This window comes from Lutzomyia longipalpis, chromosome 3 (assembly GCF_024334085.1).
Source record: "Lutzomyia longipalpis isolate SR_M1_2022 chromosome 3, ASM2433408v1".
NCBI lineage: Eukaryota > Metazoa > Arthropoda > Insecta > Diptera > Psychodidae > Lutzomyia > Lutzomyia longipalpis.
The window spans coordinates 28,842,665-28,858,934 of record NC_074709.1 but is presented as its reverse complement, the minus strand read 5'-3'; the positions used below and the strand labels follow the sequence as shown (position 1 = coordinate 28,858,934).

The 16,270-nt window shown below is 35.4% G+C and overlaps 1 protein-coding gene across 8 annotated transcripts in view; it reads left to right on the top strand.

Annotated features, from left to right (window-relative positions):
• LOC129793686 (uncharacterized) overlaps nucleotides 1-16,270 on the top strand; it is a 110,834-nt gene that overhangs the window by 80,365 nt on the left and 14,199 nt on the right. For 4 of the 8 annotated variants that reach the window (XM_055833874.1, XM_055833872.1, XM_055833868.1 and 1 more), the window contains 2 exons: nucleotides 329-386; nucleotides 7,157-7,171. In XM_055833874.1, coding sequence (XP_055689849.1) covers nucleotides 329-386; nucleotides 7,157-7,171 — 73 coding nt within the window. The remainder of the gene's footprint in view (nucleotides 1-328; nucleotides 387-7,156; nucleotides 7,172-16,270) is intronic. The other 4 variants (XM_055833876.1, XM_055833875.1, XM_055833871.1 and 1 more) reach the window with 1 other exon arrangement.

Below are 16,270 nucleotides of genomic sequence, written 5' to 3'. Positions count from 1 at the left end.
GAACTAACAGCGAGCACAAGTAGAGTAAATTTGTAGAGTAAACATCTGATGAAGCTTTCGACATTTTAATCCACCAAGTTGGGGGTGGGAAACCCTGCGGAAAATTTTCTTGGCGACTCTGAAGCATTTAGAAAATTAAATTTATAATCCCAAAATTCAGTGGGAAACATTTGAAAGGCATTTTGGGGGAGTTTTTGTTGGGGAGATGTCCTTTTCAACCCCATTGGATGATTGTGCGCCATCCTAGAAATCATTCGATTGAACGAATTTTCATATTCAAAGGATATTTTAGTAATAATTTTCTCTTCTTTTCTTTTGTTTTTTGCAGGCACCCGATGTGGCCACAATGGAGACAACAGATAGCTCAATCTACATCCGCCTAATTCGTGAGTATTTACAATAATTTTAATGTTTGATTTGCGCTGATGGAATGCATCCAAAAGGGGATGTTTTGCTCATAAATTCAACTGCAGAAAATGGCGGAAAAGCTCTTTAAAGCTCACCGTTAGTTTGCATTTGAAAGCAAAAAGAGGAATTTAATTGAGCAATCATCCCTTAAAATGTCCGTCAACATTTCACATTCCATCTGGGAGCTTTCGGGGAGCTTTCGAATTAATGCGTTATAGGCGAGAGACAAACAATCCCGTGCAGAGGGGCGGTTGGATTTTCAGATATTCAGCCATTTTACTGCATTGACTGCCCTCCCCCCCCAACCGTCCCGTTCATCCCCAATAAATCAGTAATTGCTTGTGATTCCAAATGGTGATTCAACCACAATGATTTCCGAGACAATTGAAGGGAGAGATTGCTGGTGATTTCTCTCTCAATTCATCACTCAACACACAATGTTTCCAACTTGAGGTGAAGACACAAAAATAAATTGACAAAGACCACACAACACCCTCCCACGAGAGGGGGGTGTTGGTAGAAAATTGCAAATTTAGATTGTCTGGCAGGGACACACACAAAGGCAACCACCACCCCCTCACTTCCAACAACGATATAATGGTGGAAACACAATGAACCAAAAAGGACGATGCTTTCGCATCCACCCCCCGCACACACACACATTTGATTAATTGAATGAGGAGGGTTCAGTGTTTGAGAAAGTACGAAAAAAAGAAGGAAAAATAGATGAAAAACTCCTCTGGATTTCTCCTTGTACATCTCTATTTTATTCCTTTTCTCTTTTCAACGAAAATTCCTTCTTCTCCCGGAGAAAATTCCTCCATAAAACGAACTTTCACATTGCAAAGCTCTCTGCCCTACATAATGCGTTGAGCAATGTAAAAGCTCTGCCTACAGAGAAAAGCAATAAGATGATTTGATATTTAAATTAAATCGATTACAAGGAGCAATTTCTATTTACTTGTAACTTGAATATTTCATACGTAAATTGGGGATGAGGGATGAATATTGAAAATTATTAACATGGCAACGCTCCTGTGAAAAGCTCTCTATGGGGAAAAATTGCGCAAAAGGGAGAAATTTTTTCAAGAAGAAAAACTTCATCGAAGCTTGAAGAAAATGCTGACGGAAGCAAAGGTATCCCGGTTATCGGGGAATTGTGTAGAGTCGCAGTCAAGGGATGATTTTTAAAAAAATCATTTCTGCATGACTTTGAAGCTGGGAAGTATGCAAAAGTCATGCTATTAATTGCATTGGATTAATTGAATTTTAATCTCAATGTCTTCAATGAATTTAAAAGTTTATGTGGTTTGATAGAGAATTTGGCAGATAGTTGATTAATAAAGTTTTTTTCTTAAGAATTTTCTTATTTTTGACCTCTTTCTTTTAAGAATTTCTTACGTTTAATATTATTTCAAAGTTTCCTTTCGATTTCCCAACAAATATAATTAAATTTCCCTTAAAAAATATTTAACATTTTTCTCAAAACTTCACTAAAATTAACTAAAAACTCTACTTCCTTGCTGAATCTCTCGTTTCATTCATTATAATTTTCCTAAAGATAATATTCCAACGTTAGAAAAAAATCAATTGAATTTCCCCACCAAAACATTCTCTCATCGCATGATGCGAATTTACCAAGAAGTCTAACTCCCTATGTGTAGAAGGTGCCCTGCCCATGCCCACCCTTCAATAAATTAAGAAGAATTTCTGAGAATTCTTTTCCCTCGGCCGGGCATCTCATGCCGACATCCAAGAGGTCTAATTTGGACGCAGGAAGAAAAGCCAGAGAACGTTTGCGTCTTAGGTCGAAATACAAAATGAATTAATTTCCTATAATTGTATTATATAATTTTTCTCGTATTTCACCCTCGCACAAAGAAGCTTATAGCTAGTTAGTCACGTTCTTACGGGGGATGGAGAGGAAAATTCCTGCTAAACAATTTACTTACACAATGTCAGACATGTGTAAAATATGGCAACAAAGCTCATAGTAATTTTATGTGTCGCATAAAAATTTATTTACTGGAACTAAAATGGGTGGAAATTCTCTTTTTTCCTTGCTTTGGATTTGGATGGATAAAGCTCTCTCCGAAAAAAAAGGGGAAAAATGTTGAGAAATTTTTTTTATGTGGGATTTTTATGTATTATCGAGTGTTTGAGAATGTTGTGCGGGAGAAACATAGTCAGTGAAGTTAGCTAATTACCACCGTAGGAGGTGAATTTGTCACCTGTTCAAATGTATGTCTGGCACATGATTTACTGATTTACCATAGCAGAAGTGCACGAATGTAAATATCACGGATGTAAACAAATAAACGGTGGAATTTGCATTTGAACGCTCATGGGGCTTTTTGTGGGGAACTTTCATTATGTAGTTTTGCCAAAAAATATGATAAATGCTTTATCGTATTTAAAAACTGCCAAATGGTGACAGTTTGTTATTTATTTTGAGGCAGAAGTGTTAAAAAGTAGTTATTTTTTGGCTTTTAGAGAGATTTAAGAGCTTTTGAAGCAATATAAATTATTCTATTTAATGATTTTGTGGGAAATTCAATGATTTCCTGTCATTAATTGGAGTTTAATTCGACCTTCATCAGGCCCATAGAAGATTTAACTTATGAAGGCCCCCTAGTGGATCTTCTGAAAACTAAATACTGCCGTGGAGAAAAACCCTTTGAAATTTTTCTCACGAAACAAATAATACTATCTGCGTGCAAAAGCAATGAATTTTCCTCTTAAAAAAAACATCAATTAATCTATCGAATAAGCTATCAGGTTGGATAATAAATTTACCCAATAAAATACCCTTCAATATTGTTGGTTAGATGAGTGCTTCTTGCACGCAATTGAGCCATTTAGGCGCGTGTTGTGGTACATTTTCCATGTTGATGGTGGGGAAAATGGGTTGCAAAATGTGAATTTTTCTCTCAATTAACCTTATCATCATTCAACATCACTTGTAGATGAAACATTTAACAACCCAAAGAGGCAATGAAATTGGCCTCAAAGGCAAAACCTCCTCTATGTGCTTTTCTTCCTACTTTAACACCTACATATAACATAATTAACCAGAAAATGTGGAGCTTTTTAACTGAATTAAATTAATTTTCCTTAAAAAAGCTCACGTAAAAACACAAATTTTTCCCACTTTGTCAAACTTCTTAATCGTACGAATAAATATATTAACAAAGTTCTCACACAGAGAGAGCTTTTTGGGAGGATGTTCTCTTTTCTCGTACGCTATAACACTAAAAGACTTTGCCGTGAGATCAATTTGCATAATTTATGTGCATTTTGTGGTGGAAGGGGGAGGTGTTTGTGCCTCTCAAATGCGCACATGATGCAAAATCCCCTTTGAAGCACCAAAATAATGTGGTTGAAAACAAAACGATAAAGAAAAAGGGGTTTTGCTGTTAAATTAAATTACAGAGAGCTTTACAATTTAATTTAGATATATATATTTGACTTTTCGCAAGAAAGCTCTGTGGTGCTTTTTGGGGGGGGGCGGAAATTCTTTGGGGTACTTGTGGAAACATATTTCTCAATTAAGGGCACAGACTCCACTAAATTGATAAAGTGGATGCACGTGAAGAGAGATAAAATGTATGCGCGGGATGAGGAAATATATATTGACAAAAGCAAGGGGAACCAACCATAAATTTTGCTAGCAAATCGACGGGGAATGGTTAAGAATTTACGGAAAGTTTGGTGCTTCAGTTAAATATTCATTTAGGAACTTCTCAGAATAATGTTGAAAATTTAATGTTTGATGCTCAATATTGCGATGTGTTGGAAGAGAACATTCGTATATATTTGCCATTAAAGTGTAGAGGGGATTAAAAGTAGGTATATCGTAGATCTAACCTATATTTCTGTGGGAAAACTGCGGCTTATCTGGCTTAAAAAAAGCTTTTTTCGGCATAACTTTTCATTTGGAGTCGTTTGGATTTTTTTAAACAGTAATTGGCAGTTTATGGGCAGTAATTGATGCAAAAAAACATTTTTAAAACTTTTTTAAATTATTGAAATCAATGATAGAGCTTTGCCACGCCGTTGAGCTTTCATTATTTAATAAAAATATAAATTAAGGTTTCGTTTCTTTAGTTCACAATGTAATTCGATATTCCCTTTATGCGTAATCAACACTATCTTTTCATGTTCTGCTCTTATTTGTAATTCTATCTCAATGATTTTCCAATCACATCTCCATTTGGGGGAAAATTAATTTTCCTCTCTGTCTTTAAAATATATTCTGTGATGTCTAAAATCCTCCTGCAAAAGGCACATCAAAGTATTAAAGTGAGCAACGAGAAATGTATGTGAATAACATTCTATGTTTTATGTAAAAGCATAGAAAGAGCATCAATTTGTGTTACAAAGGGAGTTGGAAATTTTGAATGGAAATGTAGACATTGTCCAAGAAAATAGATCGTGATCTCATAATAGCGGGCATTCCAGAATGGGGAAATTCCTCATCCTCACAGGCGACACCAAAGCATACACACATATAGTGTTTTGTCGTCCTTTTGAGCATGAGAAGAAAATCCCCAACGCCCTCTGATGTCTTTTACCGCACCATCCTCCTCTTGAAACAAGAGGAACGAATTGTTTTCACCCTCTCTTGTGCTGAATATAAACTAAGCCTCTGGGTATTTATATGTACAATATACATATGTATGTATTTATGTTGTTTCTCCTTCAATGGGGGGCTCCTTTTCTCATGCTATCGTAGCATCGAAGAGCTCAAACAAACCTCTCTATATCTCCAATGAGATGGTTAAAGTAACAAAACACTTGAGCTATGTGTATGTGCTGAGAAGAGAATGATAAAAATTCATGAATTTCACACATTTTATCCACCATCCAACCCATACTTGCTTTCATAGACGATCCCCCGCATAGATCATGAAGTTCAGACATTGGGTGGCTGATGATGCCACCGCACAGTTGGTAGATGATTTCTTGACGCGCCTCCATTGAGGACCAAAAATAGACAATTCATTGGAAGAAAATTGCACGAAATTCTTCACAAAATTGACATGATTTTCTAAATCACATTCAACATTTTTCTACAAGAGATGGATGTTTTTTCATCCCAAAATTATTCTATACGTGAATGCAACTGAAGTGGAAATTCTAGGGAGGGGAAAAAGCTCGAAAGAATTTATTCTAAAAATATTTCACCAAGAAAATAATTTGTTAAGGCAATATTTTGGGGCTGTTGTGAAGTGAAAAGTTGTTGTGAAAATTTTGATAAATGTCGGAAAATTGAGAACAATTCGTTAAATTTTTATTCTATATTCCAGCGACGCTTTGGATTTTTTTATATTGTTTTTTTTGCGCAATGGATTAGCGATATAGAATTAAAATTCAGAAATTAAAATTAGTATAAGGTCAGTGGAGGCGCCAGGTTGCAACAGACACCTCAATTTTAATTTCAAACATTTTACTAAAATTAAATAATTTAGTTCTCTCGCAAATTTGCGACAAAACTCCCAAACTCACCTACACAGTGTGGACCAAATTAGTGCACCATACTACCCTCCCAGTATTGAAAAACAAATCCACCATAATATTTTTTAATTAAAAATTTTCCAAACTAATTTAAACTATTTCCACGAAGAGGAATAATCAATTAAAGAAACAAAAAAATTACTTCATTATTTGATTTTTTTAAAATTAATTTAAAACTTTTACAGTGGAGCTTCATTAACAAAGTCTAAAGGTTAATTTTCGAGCCAATTTTTCTCTCTTTTTCAATCATTTAAAATCCATTTGAAAAATGTTTCTCTTCTGCAAATGAACTTTTTTGTAGTTTTCCGTGGAATTATTTATAAAAAAGCTCTCAGTTCATGAGCTTTGGATGGGTAGTGTATGGGGGTGTGTTGGGGATGAGTTAAAAGCACAGTGTGGGGTGAAGAAGTAACGATGAGCGAATTCGAGAAACGCGTGTTTAGGAAAAACTCACTCAATTTTCACGAGAAAAGTCTGTGAGTGAGAAAGTTTTTAATTAAAGTCAACATTTATCTAGAGAAAAATGCAAAACATTCCATTTGGCATCAAAGCTCCACACCCTTCGTCGTCTAATTCAACCCCCTCTGGGCCAAATATTAAATTGTAGAGAATAAAATGAAATATGTGTGTGATCCTCTTCATTCCCTTCCACACAACATTTTTTTCTCAACGCTCAAGATGTTTTGTGCTGCTTTTCCCACCCTTCTCCCCTTCTTCTGAAGGAGGTGGGATGTGAATGAATTTTTCTGTCTCTCAGTCAACTCTTAAAAAAAAGAAGAAAAAGCTCACCCCTCATTGCTTTTTATGTCTGTCAACGTGTCTTGTGTCACCGCGTCTTTCGATTATTCCCAAATTTGAATAAATTTCACCGCAAAATTTTCCATTTTTTTTCCCTTCTTGCCTTTTATATTTCTTCCACGCGCGAACAAGTGAAAATGCACATAAATCTTCGTCTCTCTTCATTGAGAATTTCGTGGGGGAACAAGGGGTGGCGCACCCACCCATAGCTTGATGAGCTTTCCTTCGCGCGCAATGTGTGCGATTTAAATTAATGGTATAAATTGGAGCTTCATCCCTGCGATTTGTTGTTACGTGTTTCAAGCTTTTCTTCTTTGCCCGTTTTTCTTATTTCCATCCTCCAGCTTTTTTTACACACTCCACTCTCACCCTCTTACCCCCAAAAGTAACTCTTTTCACTAAGTTTTCTTTTTCTTTCTCTTTTCTCTCGTAGGCATTCTCTTCTCGGGTATGTATCTCACAAATGTTTTTCTTACACCGAAAAAAAAAGAGTTGCAAAACTTTTTTTTTGAGAATCGTTTTGTAATGAAAAATCAAAGACTTTTTGTTCTTTTTTACTTTGTTTTAAAAGTTAAATAAAATGAGAAAAAATATGTCTTAAAGCTTTCGTGAAAGTTTGAGCTTTTCTGCGGGTTAAGGTGGCTTGTTAAAGGGATTTTTTTGTGTTTTTTCTTTGGTGTAAAAGCACAAGCTTTAAAGCTTTAACTGGAGCATTTAGGAGAATTTATTTAGAAGTATACAGTAGGATTTTAATTAACAAACAATTGATTATTTTGTGCTTAATTTTCTTCTCAAGAACTTTTCTTGCTCAGCCTAAAATAAAATAATTTTTATGACTGAAAAAAATCTTTAAAGTGTTAAATTTAATAAAAATTTAGCTATTTAAACCATTTCTTTCAAATTCTTCCCAATTTTTCTCATTATTAGGGATTTTCTATATTGACTTACTCGGAGCTTTTTTTTGTATGTACATAAATCCTCATTGTTTGATAATGTTGTATTTAGCAACAAACAGAATCCCCCTTTTGAGCTGTAGGGCTTCAACACACTCCTCTCTCTGTGCTTGTACCAATAGACAGCTGCACACATACGATTTATAATCCTCGTGAGCACGGAGCTTTGCGTCCACACGTGGGGCAGCTTAAAGCTCAAACGTGCACCACCAGCACTTCCAACCCCCACAGGGAAAATACTTATCGGGATTTTCTTGTGTGGTTGGTGTGACGATTGGAATTTGCAGGATGACTCCTTGCAATCCTTATTTTTTTGTTGAGCTTCCGAGGCGCCTCCGTGGAATGTTCTAATTGAATTTCCACACAACGCAGAGACTCTCACGGGAAAAGAACGGAAGACGAAGAATGTTTGCGGCAGAAAGGCTTAATTTGCGTTGCATTTGCAGACGGGGTTAAGCTCGCGTACACGTGGGGTGGGAAAAGTCCCCATTTTGAAAGGGTGGTGGGTAATTAATGTAATTTATGCAAATTGAGGGATGTAATCGACTTGGGGGTGATTAGTATGCATAGTTGGGAGTTTGGATGGTAAAATGTAGATGCGGATGAAAATACTCCGGGGCCAAAAGCACGCGTGAATTTATTATCAAACATCATCCATCCATGTGGGTTAACATTTTGCGGGAAATTCACATGAAAATTGCTAATGAGCGCGGCTTTTTTTCACCCTCCTTCTGACTCTCGTACCCTCAAGATGAAAAACACCTGCATTTTCTCACAATATTGCCACTCTAAAGATGAAAAAAAACTACACATCAAACGTTTACAAAAAAAAACGAGAGAAAATGTTTTGCAGACATTTTCCACAAGCGTGGGCAATACAACATCGCATGAATTATTTGTTCTTCTCCGAAACATATTGGCAAAATATCCATAAAGGAAATACATAACGAAGTGTTTCGTGGGGGGAGAGGGAGGGTGGAGAAATATATTGCCATTAGGAAAATTTATTTTGGGATTTCAACAGACTTTACGTGGGGAAGTGTCTCAAAAATATGTGTTGAGAATTAGTTATTACTTTCTTGCTTCTCCTCTATAAATTCCTAAAGTATTTTTGCTTTTAGTTATTTAGTTAAATTATTTTGCAAAATAATGACTAATTATACTTTGGAATTTTCTCTCCTCGTATGATGAAAATAGAATGTTGAAAATACAAAATTTTGAATTTCCTGCTTAAACTGCATGTGATAAATTACTTTCAAAAGGAAATTATGGTGTGTTTTGAGAGGGAAATTGTGTGGAAAATTTGCTCAAAGCATTTGTATGCGAATTTAACCTCAAAACATGTCATGTTAATCTCTTCATTTTCATTTCGCAAAAGTTTTCATTCATTTTTTTTCTAGGAAAAGTTTTTTCCAGAGATTTTTTATCCTATATTTTTCATTAAGCTTGAGCAAACGGATTTTCATCAATTTAAACATCAATAATTGGAATAAAATTCAGTTATCTGGATTTATTTAAAATTTTTGAGGTTATGTTTTCTCTGCTATATCAATTGCTATTTTTTATTCGATTTTCTTCAAGAAAGATTAATTAAATGAAATTATTTTCACAGTTATATTCTTCTCTAAGTTGGAGCAAACCCATTTTAATTAATCTTGACATTCTTAGGTGATTATTAATTTAGTTTTCTGCATTTATTGAAATATTTTGGGGTTATGTTAACTTTGCATATCGTTTACATTTTCCTCCAGAAAATTGAATTCAAATAAATCGATTTTGATAAATTCAACAATATAGTTTTTGAATGGAAATAAATTAGATTTGCATGAGCACCTTCCACATATAGCTATTAAATATTCTCTGTATTGACTATATATGAGTACATAGAGTAAAATTAAATCAACTGCAATCATTGAGCTTAATTCTAATATCGATCTCGGGGGTATATAATGGAGAAGTTTAAGAACAGAAGAAGAGGAGTATTGAATAGATAGAGAGCTGCTTCCCCAAAACTTCCCAAATATTCCATCCCCTTGACTACGGACGGTACGCTCGATGGGAATTGATAGGGCCGATTGTATATAGAGAGAAAAGAGGAGATTGTTGTTGTCCAATTATGTGATCCAATCAACTGGGGCAGATGAGAAGTTCAAAAAGAAGCCCCTCTCTGTTGAAACTCACTGGGGCGGAAGCCACAAATTGATGCTCCAAATTGGCAAATGCGCACGTGAAAACCACCCCCTCCGCCCCAACAGGATCGTCCCCATAACCATGAGGGAGTGAGAAATGGAGAGAGTATCATGGTTCTTTAATAGACATAGTCTGTAATTAAAAAGTTTGTGCAAGTGCCCGGGTGCGGGGAGTGGGTAACATAATTAGGTTTTGCTGCATCCAGAGCTCCTCTCTATATTTGACGCTGTAACTCAATATCCATACGAGATTGTTAGCTATGTACAACTCGAGGGCTTTTGCCAACTATATCGAATTTATATTGTTTTTGCAGTTTCTCTCACAAAAATTCTTCACACTTTAATACTTTACTTTTAATTAAAAAAAAATGCAAAGAATTAATTCAAAGAATTTTTTGTGCGTTCTCTGCTCATCTTAGTGGAATCATTGCGCAAAAAAATGGTACAGTTGAGTTAGCAAAAAAAGGAAGTTGTATTTATTAAGAATTTCTTTTAATGAGAAGCGTTGAAAAAGCTTCTCGTTTTTTTTTCGAGGACTCCCTGACTCTCTGCCATTAATTGGAGAGCTTTCTGTGCACGAATTAATTATAATTTATTACAAAATGCAAAAAGAGTTAAGGACGGGGGGGGGAGGAAAAGCTGAGTGAGGGATGTTTTTATTTGCTAAAAGATATTCATGCTCAATGCTGGGAGAAAAGTTTACAATGTTGAGGAGGAACAGATTGCAAAAGAGAAAACTTTGTCAACTCTCGCAGGCTGTCAATTAAACTGATAAACTACCTAGGAGAGATGATGTTGGGGATGGTTAAGATGGGAATTTTCACGAGGAAAGTGTCGTTTAATGTTTGTTTTTAATCACAGCAATAATCTACTCCGACTGTTGCGAATAATTAAAAACTTTCAAAAGTCGATGAGCAAAAAATTTCCTTCACTCTGAATTTTTTTTCTGCGACAGAGAATTTCCCATTTTCGCGTAGAATTTCAATTGAATTTTTGCTCAGTGGCATCTAGTTGATAAAAAGCAATTTTTCTAAGCTCCACAATATATATTCTTCCACCCTCACAACTGCGAGGAGGACGAGCACGCACTTGTCGGTGGTGGTTGAGAAAATTTATCGAAAACGTGATTTTTGCCCGTCAACCCACAACATAAACTGAAGAGAACGCCATAAAATATTATAGCATACAAACTTTTGATACATTGCGACACTTTTCACCCCCACCCCACCCCCCTCGCGCAAGTACATTCAGCAGTGTCTTATTTCTGTCACTCTGCGCGACTTTGAGCTTTCGAGCCGCCCCTACGATATGTGGAGGAAGGAAAAAAAAGCTCCTGCGAGGACGTGCAGACAATTTTCCTCGACATGATGCATGTCATTCATTCTTCTGTGGAATACAACACACATAATCTGTTTGTCAAAATATTTCCGTGGGACTTTTCACCATGACAAATCATCCCCAATTGAGCTTTTGATGTGCAGAACACGATCTCCCTTTTTAAGCTCCCACCCTGTCTTTCATGCGGAGTTTATTTCTATTTTTCTTGTTCTTATTCTTAAGGGCGTGTGGGTGTTAATGTTTTATTTTGAGAGTGTTTTTAACTTCTCTAACTTTGGTTTATTTGCATTTTTAAAATTTTTATTTTGGAAAGTTTTTTTTATTGAAGAGAAAAGCTCCAAAGTGATATTTTTTCTAAAGATTTAACAAAAGAAAATATCAGAACAATTTTAAATTAAATTGTAAATAGAGAATTTTAATTTTTAAATATTCCACAATAAACATTATAGAAAAAGCTCGTAAGCTTTTATCCTAATAAACGTACAACTTTAAGAGATTTTAGTGAAAAATGTCTGAAGAAATACTTCAAAACCGAATTTAGATAAATTTAAATAGAAATTCCAACACAATATGCAACTTGTTGGCAATTTAGTAGTGAAATTTATGCAAAAATATAAAATTTGAAAATATGAATTAAAAGCACCAAAAATACAGTTTTGTCCCCCTTTAAAGCTCATTAAAATTTAGCATCGAGCTGTAAACACCCAAAAACGCCCCCATAGTATGCAATTAAAATGCAATATTGAATGTTTTTTTCTCATTCCATTGCACTGTGTGTCATAAAGGCGATGAATAATGAAAACGCGGTAAGAAAGAGGAATTAATAGGCACTTGAGTGGGTCACTTTTATGATTCACTGCAAGTGCAGGCAGACCAATTAGAATGACTCGTGATTTTACTTAACGCTCAGTGAGTTGTAATTTGTATTTTAGTTGGGAGAACTATGATATATTTAGTGGAGTTGTGGTCCAATTAATCTGACAGAGAAATGAAGGTTCTTTGACCAAAATTTCACGGGGCAAGTTTCTCCCCAAAATGGTTCTCATATATCGAGAATACCGAGAATATCAATCAAGTGAAAATGATTAGCATTTCAGGAGAATTTTCTCCTCTAAGGTGCACACAGGTGTGAGGAGTTGCCTTCCACTTCGATGGTTTCTCTGCAAAACCTCAACATGTCAGAATTCCTCACTTAAGAAGAGAATTGATACGAATATGGCGAATTGAATTGGAAATTCCTTTTCAAATTAAACATGTTGACACCCCTCAAATGACCCAGAATATCCAACAATTTACTGCACTTTGGGATTGAATGTGAGATTTATGCGGTGAACTCGTAGAATTCATTATAAATTGAATTTCAACTCCATTTCTTGGAAGACATTTCAAGATTATGCCACAACGTCATTCCTTGTGGATGCTCTCAGAATTTATTAATGTTTGAAAGAATATTTTTATTTATCTGTCATAAAGCGATAGGAAAAGAAAGTTAAAACGTCTTCCATTGAATTTACTGAATTTATTTCAAAAAATAAAAACGAAAAAACGGAATTTTTGTACAAAAGTCAGAGCCTGATTATCTAAAAAATTTATTAAAAAAAAAGAATAATCTGTGAAAGCTTCTGATGAAAATTCTCTTGAAAAGTTCTTCTAGACAAAAATTCAAATATTCATTAGTTTGTTGCCTTTTAAAGTTAACTTTTAATCTTTTTCTTCTGTTAAGAACACGACCTGGCGCCTCCACTGTAAAAATACAACTTTTAGATAAATACTTCAGTTGTATTTTTTTTTTCAAATAAAGTAAGGTTATGTTCACATCAAGGACGCTATAAAACATCGCCATTTAATTAACCTACAAACTTAGGAATAAATTAAAAATTGTTAAATCAAAAGAAAAACAACTCAATTTAGGGCAAAACTCACAAGAAGAAAAACAACAGTTTATTGAAAATTTTGAATTGCAATTTTCACACGAAGAAATCTTCCACACGCAATGGAAAATGTAAGGTGGAAATTGCTTTGTAAACAAATTTCCTCGTACATTAAACATGATAAATTGTCGATCAATGTTGAATTGTTAATCCTCTCGTAGACATTTTGCATATTAAATGTAAATAAATTAATAAATACAAAAAAAATATTGCATGAAAACATGATTAATTGTTTTGTTTTTCTCTCTGTTTTTCTTTATACAAAATTAAGAAAAGAAAACGCAATATTTATTTAAAGATTGAGAGTGAAAAAAAGATGGAGGAGGATGTTTCGCAGTGGCATTGCTTGCAATTTCTTCATCAACACCAATTGGACAGATGGTGGGCATTAAATTCTATTACGTGATGGTGGATTTATTATCACACACATATAGCACATTTTCCAAGCGTAATAATTTGCCATTTTGCCGTGTTAGATTGAAATTTACAATGTAATCTACGTACGGCGCAAGTCATGGCTCATGCAAAATTGTTCACTTAATTGCCATTATTAATAACACTACATATAATGACTACATATAGTAATGCAGTCACCTATTTTCTCCTCATATTTTTTTTTGCACGCCTTCAATCTCCGCACCAATCTCTCCATCACATCTCCTTGCAAATGAAGTAAATTGCGCACCACCCTCACTCCTCTCATCTCCCTATTCCGTGTGAAGGTAATTTTTGCAAATTGAGGCCTTTTTGTTTGGTGCGACAAATGGGGAAAATTTACGACGATTCATACTGAGAGAATATTTTTGCATTTGACCGTGAAGTACCTCGCTTCGTAGTCTATGTGACACCCGCAATTGCCATTTGCGAATAGCTTTTTTTTTTCATTCTTTCCTCCGTGCATAGTAGTCTCCGCAATTAGCCTCTCTCGCGCGAAGGTGCGTCCGCAGGTGAGTGAGGACAGAAATAGCCCAACGGGAGGTCCCCGTTGAAGCAGCACCAAAACACTCGGCTGCTGCTGCTGCTGCAGAATACTCAACGGGAGCCTTTTGCACGTCCAATTTGTCGATGATGATAAATGACAGGCGACAGTCAACAAATAAATCCCATGGCAATTGATCTTGTACGCCATATTTCGAGGAATATTATGTTATGTATGTAGGTATGCGAGTGTCCTCCACTAGTCAGCTTAATTACATTTCGGTTCTACTCTAGTTCTCAAAATGAATTTCCGTAGTTCCGCACTGCAGCATTTACAATCTCTCAATTTAAAATAATATCTACCTTAACGTTATATACAATTTAATTGGGGATAAGACGCTTCAACACAATTGAACTTCATGCAGAAGGACGATGGGATGTTTCTTGAGGAGAATTTTGGGAATATATTGGAAGGGAATTTCCTGTAATTACTACAGAAATTGATTCAATATAGATATTTAATTAATAGATAATTTGATTAAATTCAAGATTGAATTTTCTGCACATTATTATTACATTTTAGATTATTTCGAATGTATCGATTAATTCGAATATTGCATTTTCTTCTTAATTATTAAGAATTAAATGTAAGCAGTAATGAAATGGAGGCGCCTGGTAAGTTTTTTACTTGTCAGTTTGTACTGAAACTTTATGAGATAATTTCTGAATAAGCAATTGATTCCAGTGGAGGCGCCTGGTTAAAGTAAAGTTTAAAATATAAAAAAAATGGATCAAACTTTAGCAGTAGAGGCGCCTGGTCAATACCTTTCAAATTAGCGTAAGAAAGGTTAAAAAGTTAACAGTGGAGACGCCTGGTTTTACCAAATATTTGAATTTGAAAAAAAATAAATTCATATTATGCAGTAGTGGAGGCGCCTAGTCTTACAACACGATTAAATAATTTTAAGAAAAACATTTTAACAGTGGAGACGCCTGGTTTTATCAAGAAAATTAATTCAGCTCAGAATGTTGTTTTCACTTAATGATTCTAACAAAATTTTCTTTCTATGTACAAACTAAATGAAAAATTGCAGTGGAGGCGCCAGGTCAATTACTATACGTTTAAACTAAACATAAATATGACAAAAACTTCCACTAGGCGCCTCCATCGCGACAATTTCTCTCAATGAAATTCCCCCGTGTGTGGCATGCGGTATTTTTGCGACGCTGGGGGCACAGAGGGGGTGGAAAGAAAACGCAAGAGCGGTCGTATAAATAATTTATTAGCGTGCAAACATCACTTTTGGGAGAATCCTTCAAGTTGCGATATGTTGTGGTGGATTCTTCCCCGCGCATTTACTTTTCACTGTACAGCGTGTGAAATTCACTTCATTATTCATCGGACCGCTGAGCTTTTTTGCAGTGGAGGCGCCTGGTGGATGCCACAAATTTTCTCCCCAAAAGTGCCCGTAAATTTCACTTTTCCCACATTTTTTGCTGCTGCTGTTTTGCTGCTCTTTCAGTGAATTTCCTCATGTGGTTCAGTGCAAAAGACTCTGTCGGGTGGTAACGGTTGTATGTTGGGTAATTTATTCTCATCCAACACACGAAGCATCTTATACGGAAGTTGAGGAGCCAGTCACATTTCCTCAAATATATATACGTCAAAGTCACTTCAGCGTACCGCGCGCGGTGTGTTTGGTAATCAACTCACGGAACGCACATTCCATGCAAAAATCTTCTTTTTGATGGTTAATTTGAATTTCAATTTACACCTCAATTAGCCAGTTCGTGGCCATTGTGTTTTATGTATACAAACATCATGAGAAACAAATTGATTTAGGCGCGAAATTCAAATAAATCAAAGTCAATGATTGACAATAAATTAAAAATTGCTGATTATATTGCTAATTTCTCCATCCACCCACATACCGCTCTCTGCCCAATTTCTCTCACTCAATTCATGAATTATTTATTGCATGAAAAACCACGCGGATGCTCCCCACGGAGGATGATGATTCTCCGCTCAGGAACTTGGCAAAAGTCTCCGTCTTGCGGGAGGGTGGGACGTATTTGTTGGCAGGGAGACATTGAATGGTGTGTGCACGAGACAAAGAAGCAAATTTATTTGCATGTTTCATTACAAAAGTTATATTACTTCGCACTTTGTGCACCAACCTTCAATCTGTCGATACGTGAGTGCGATAAGAGAGTTCTT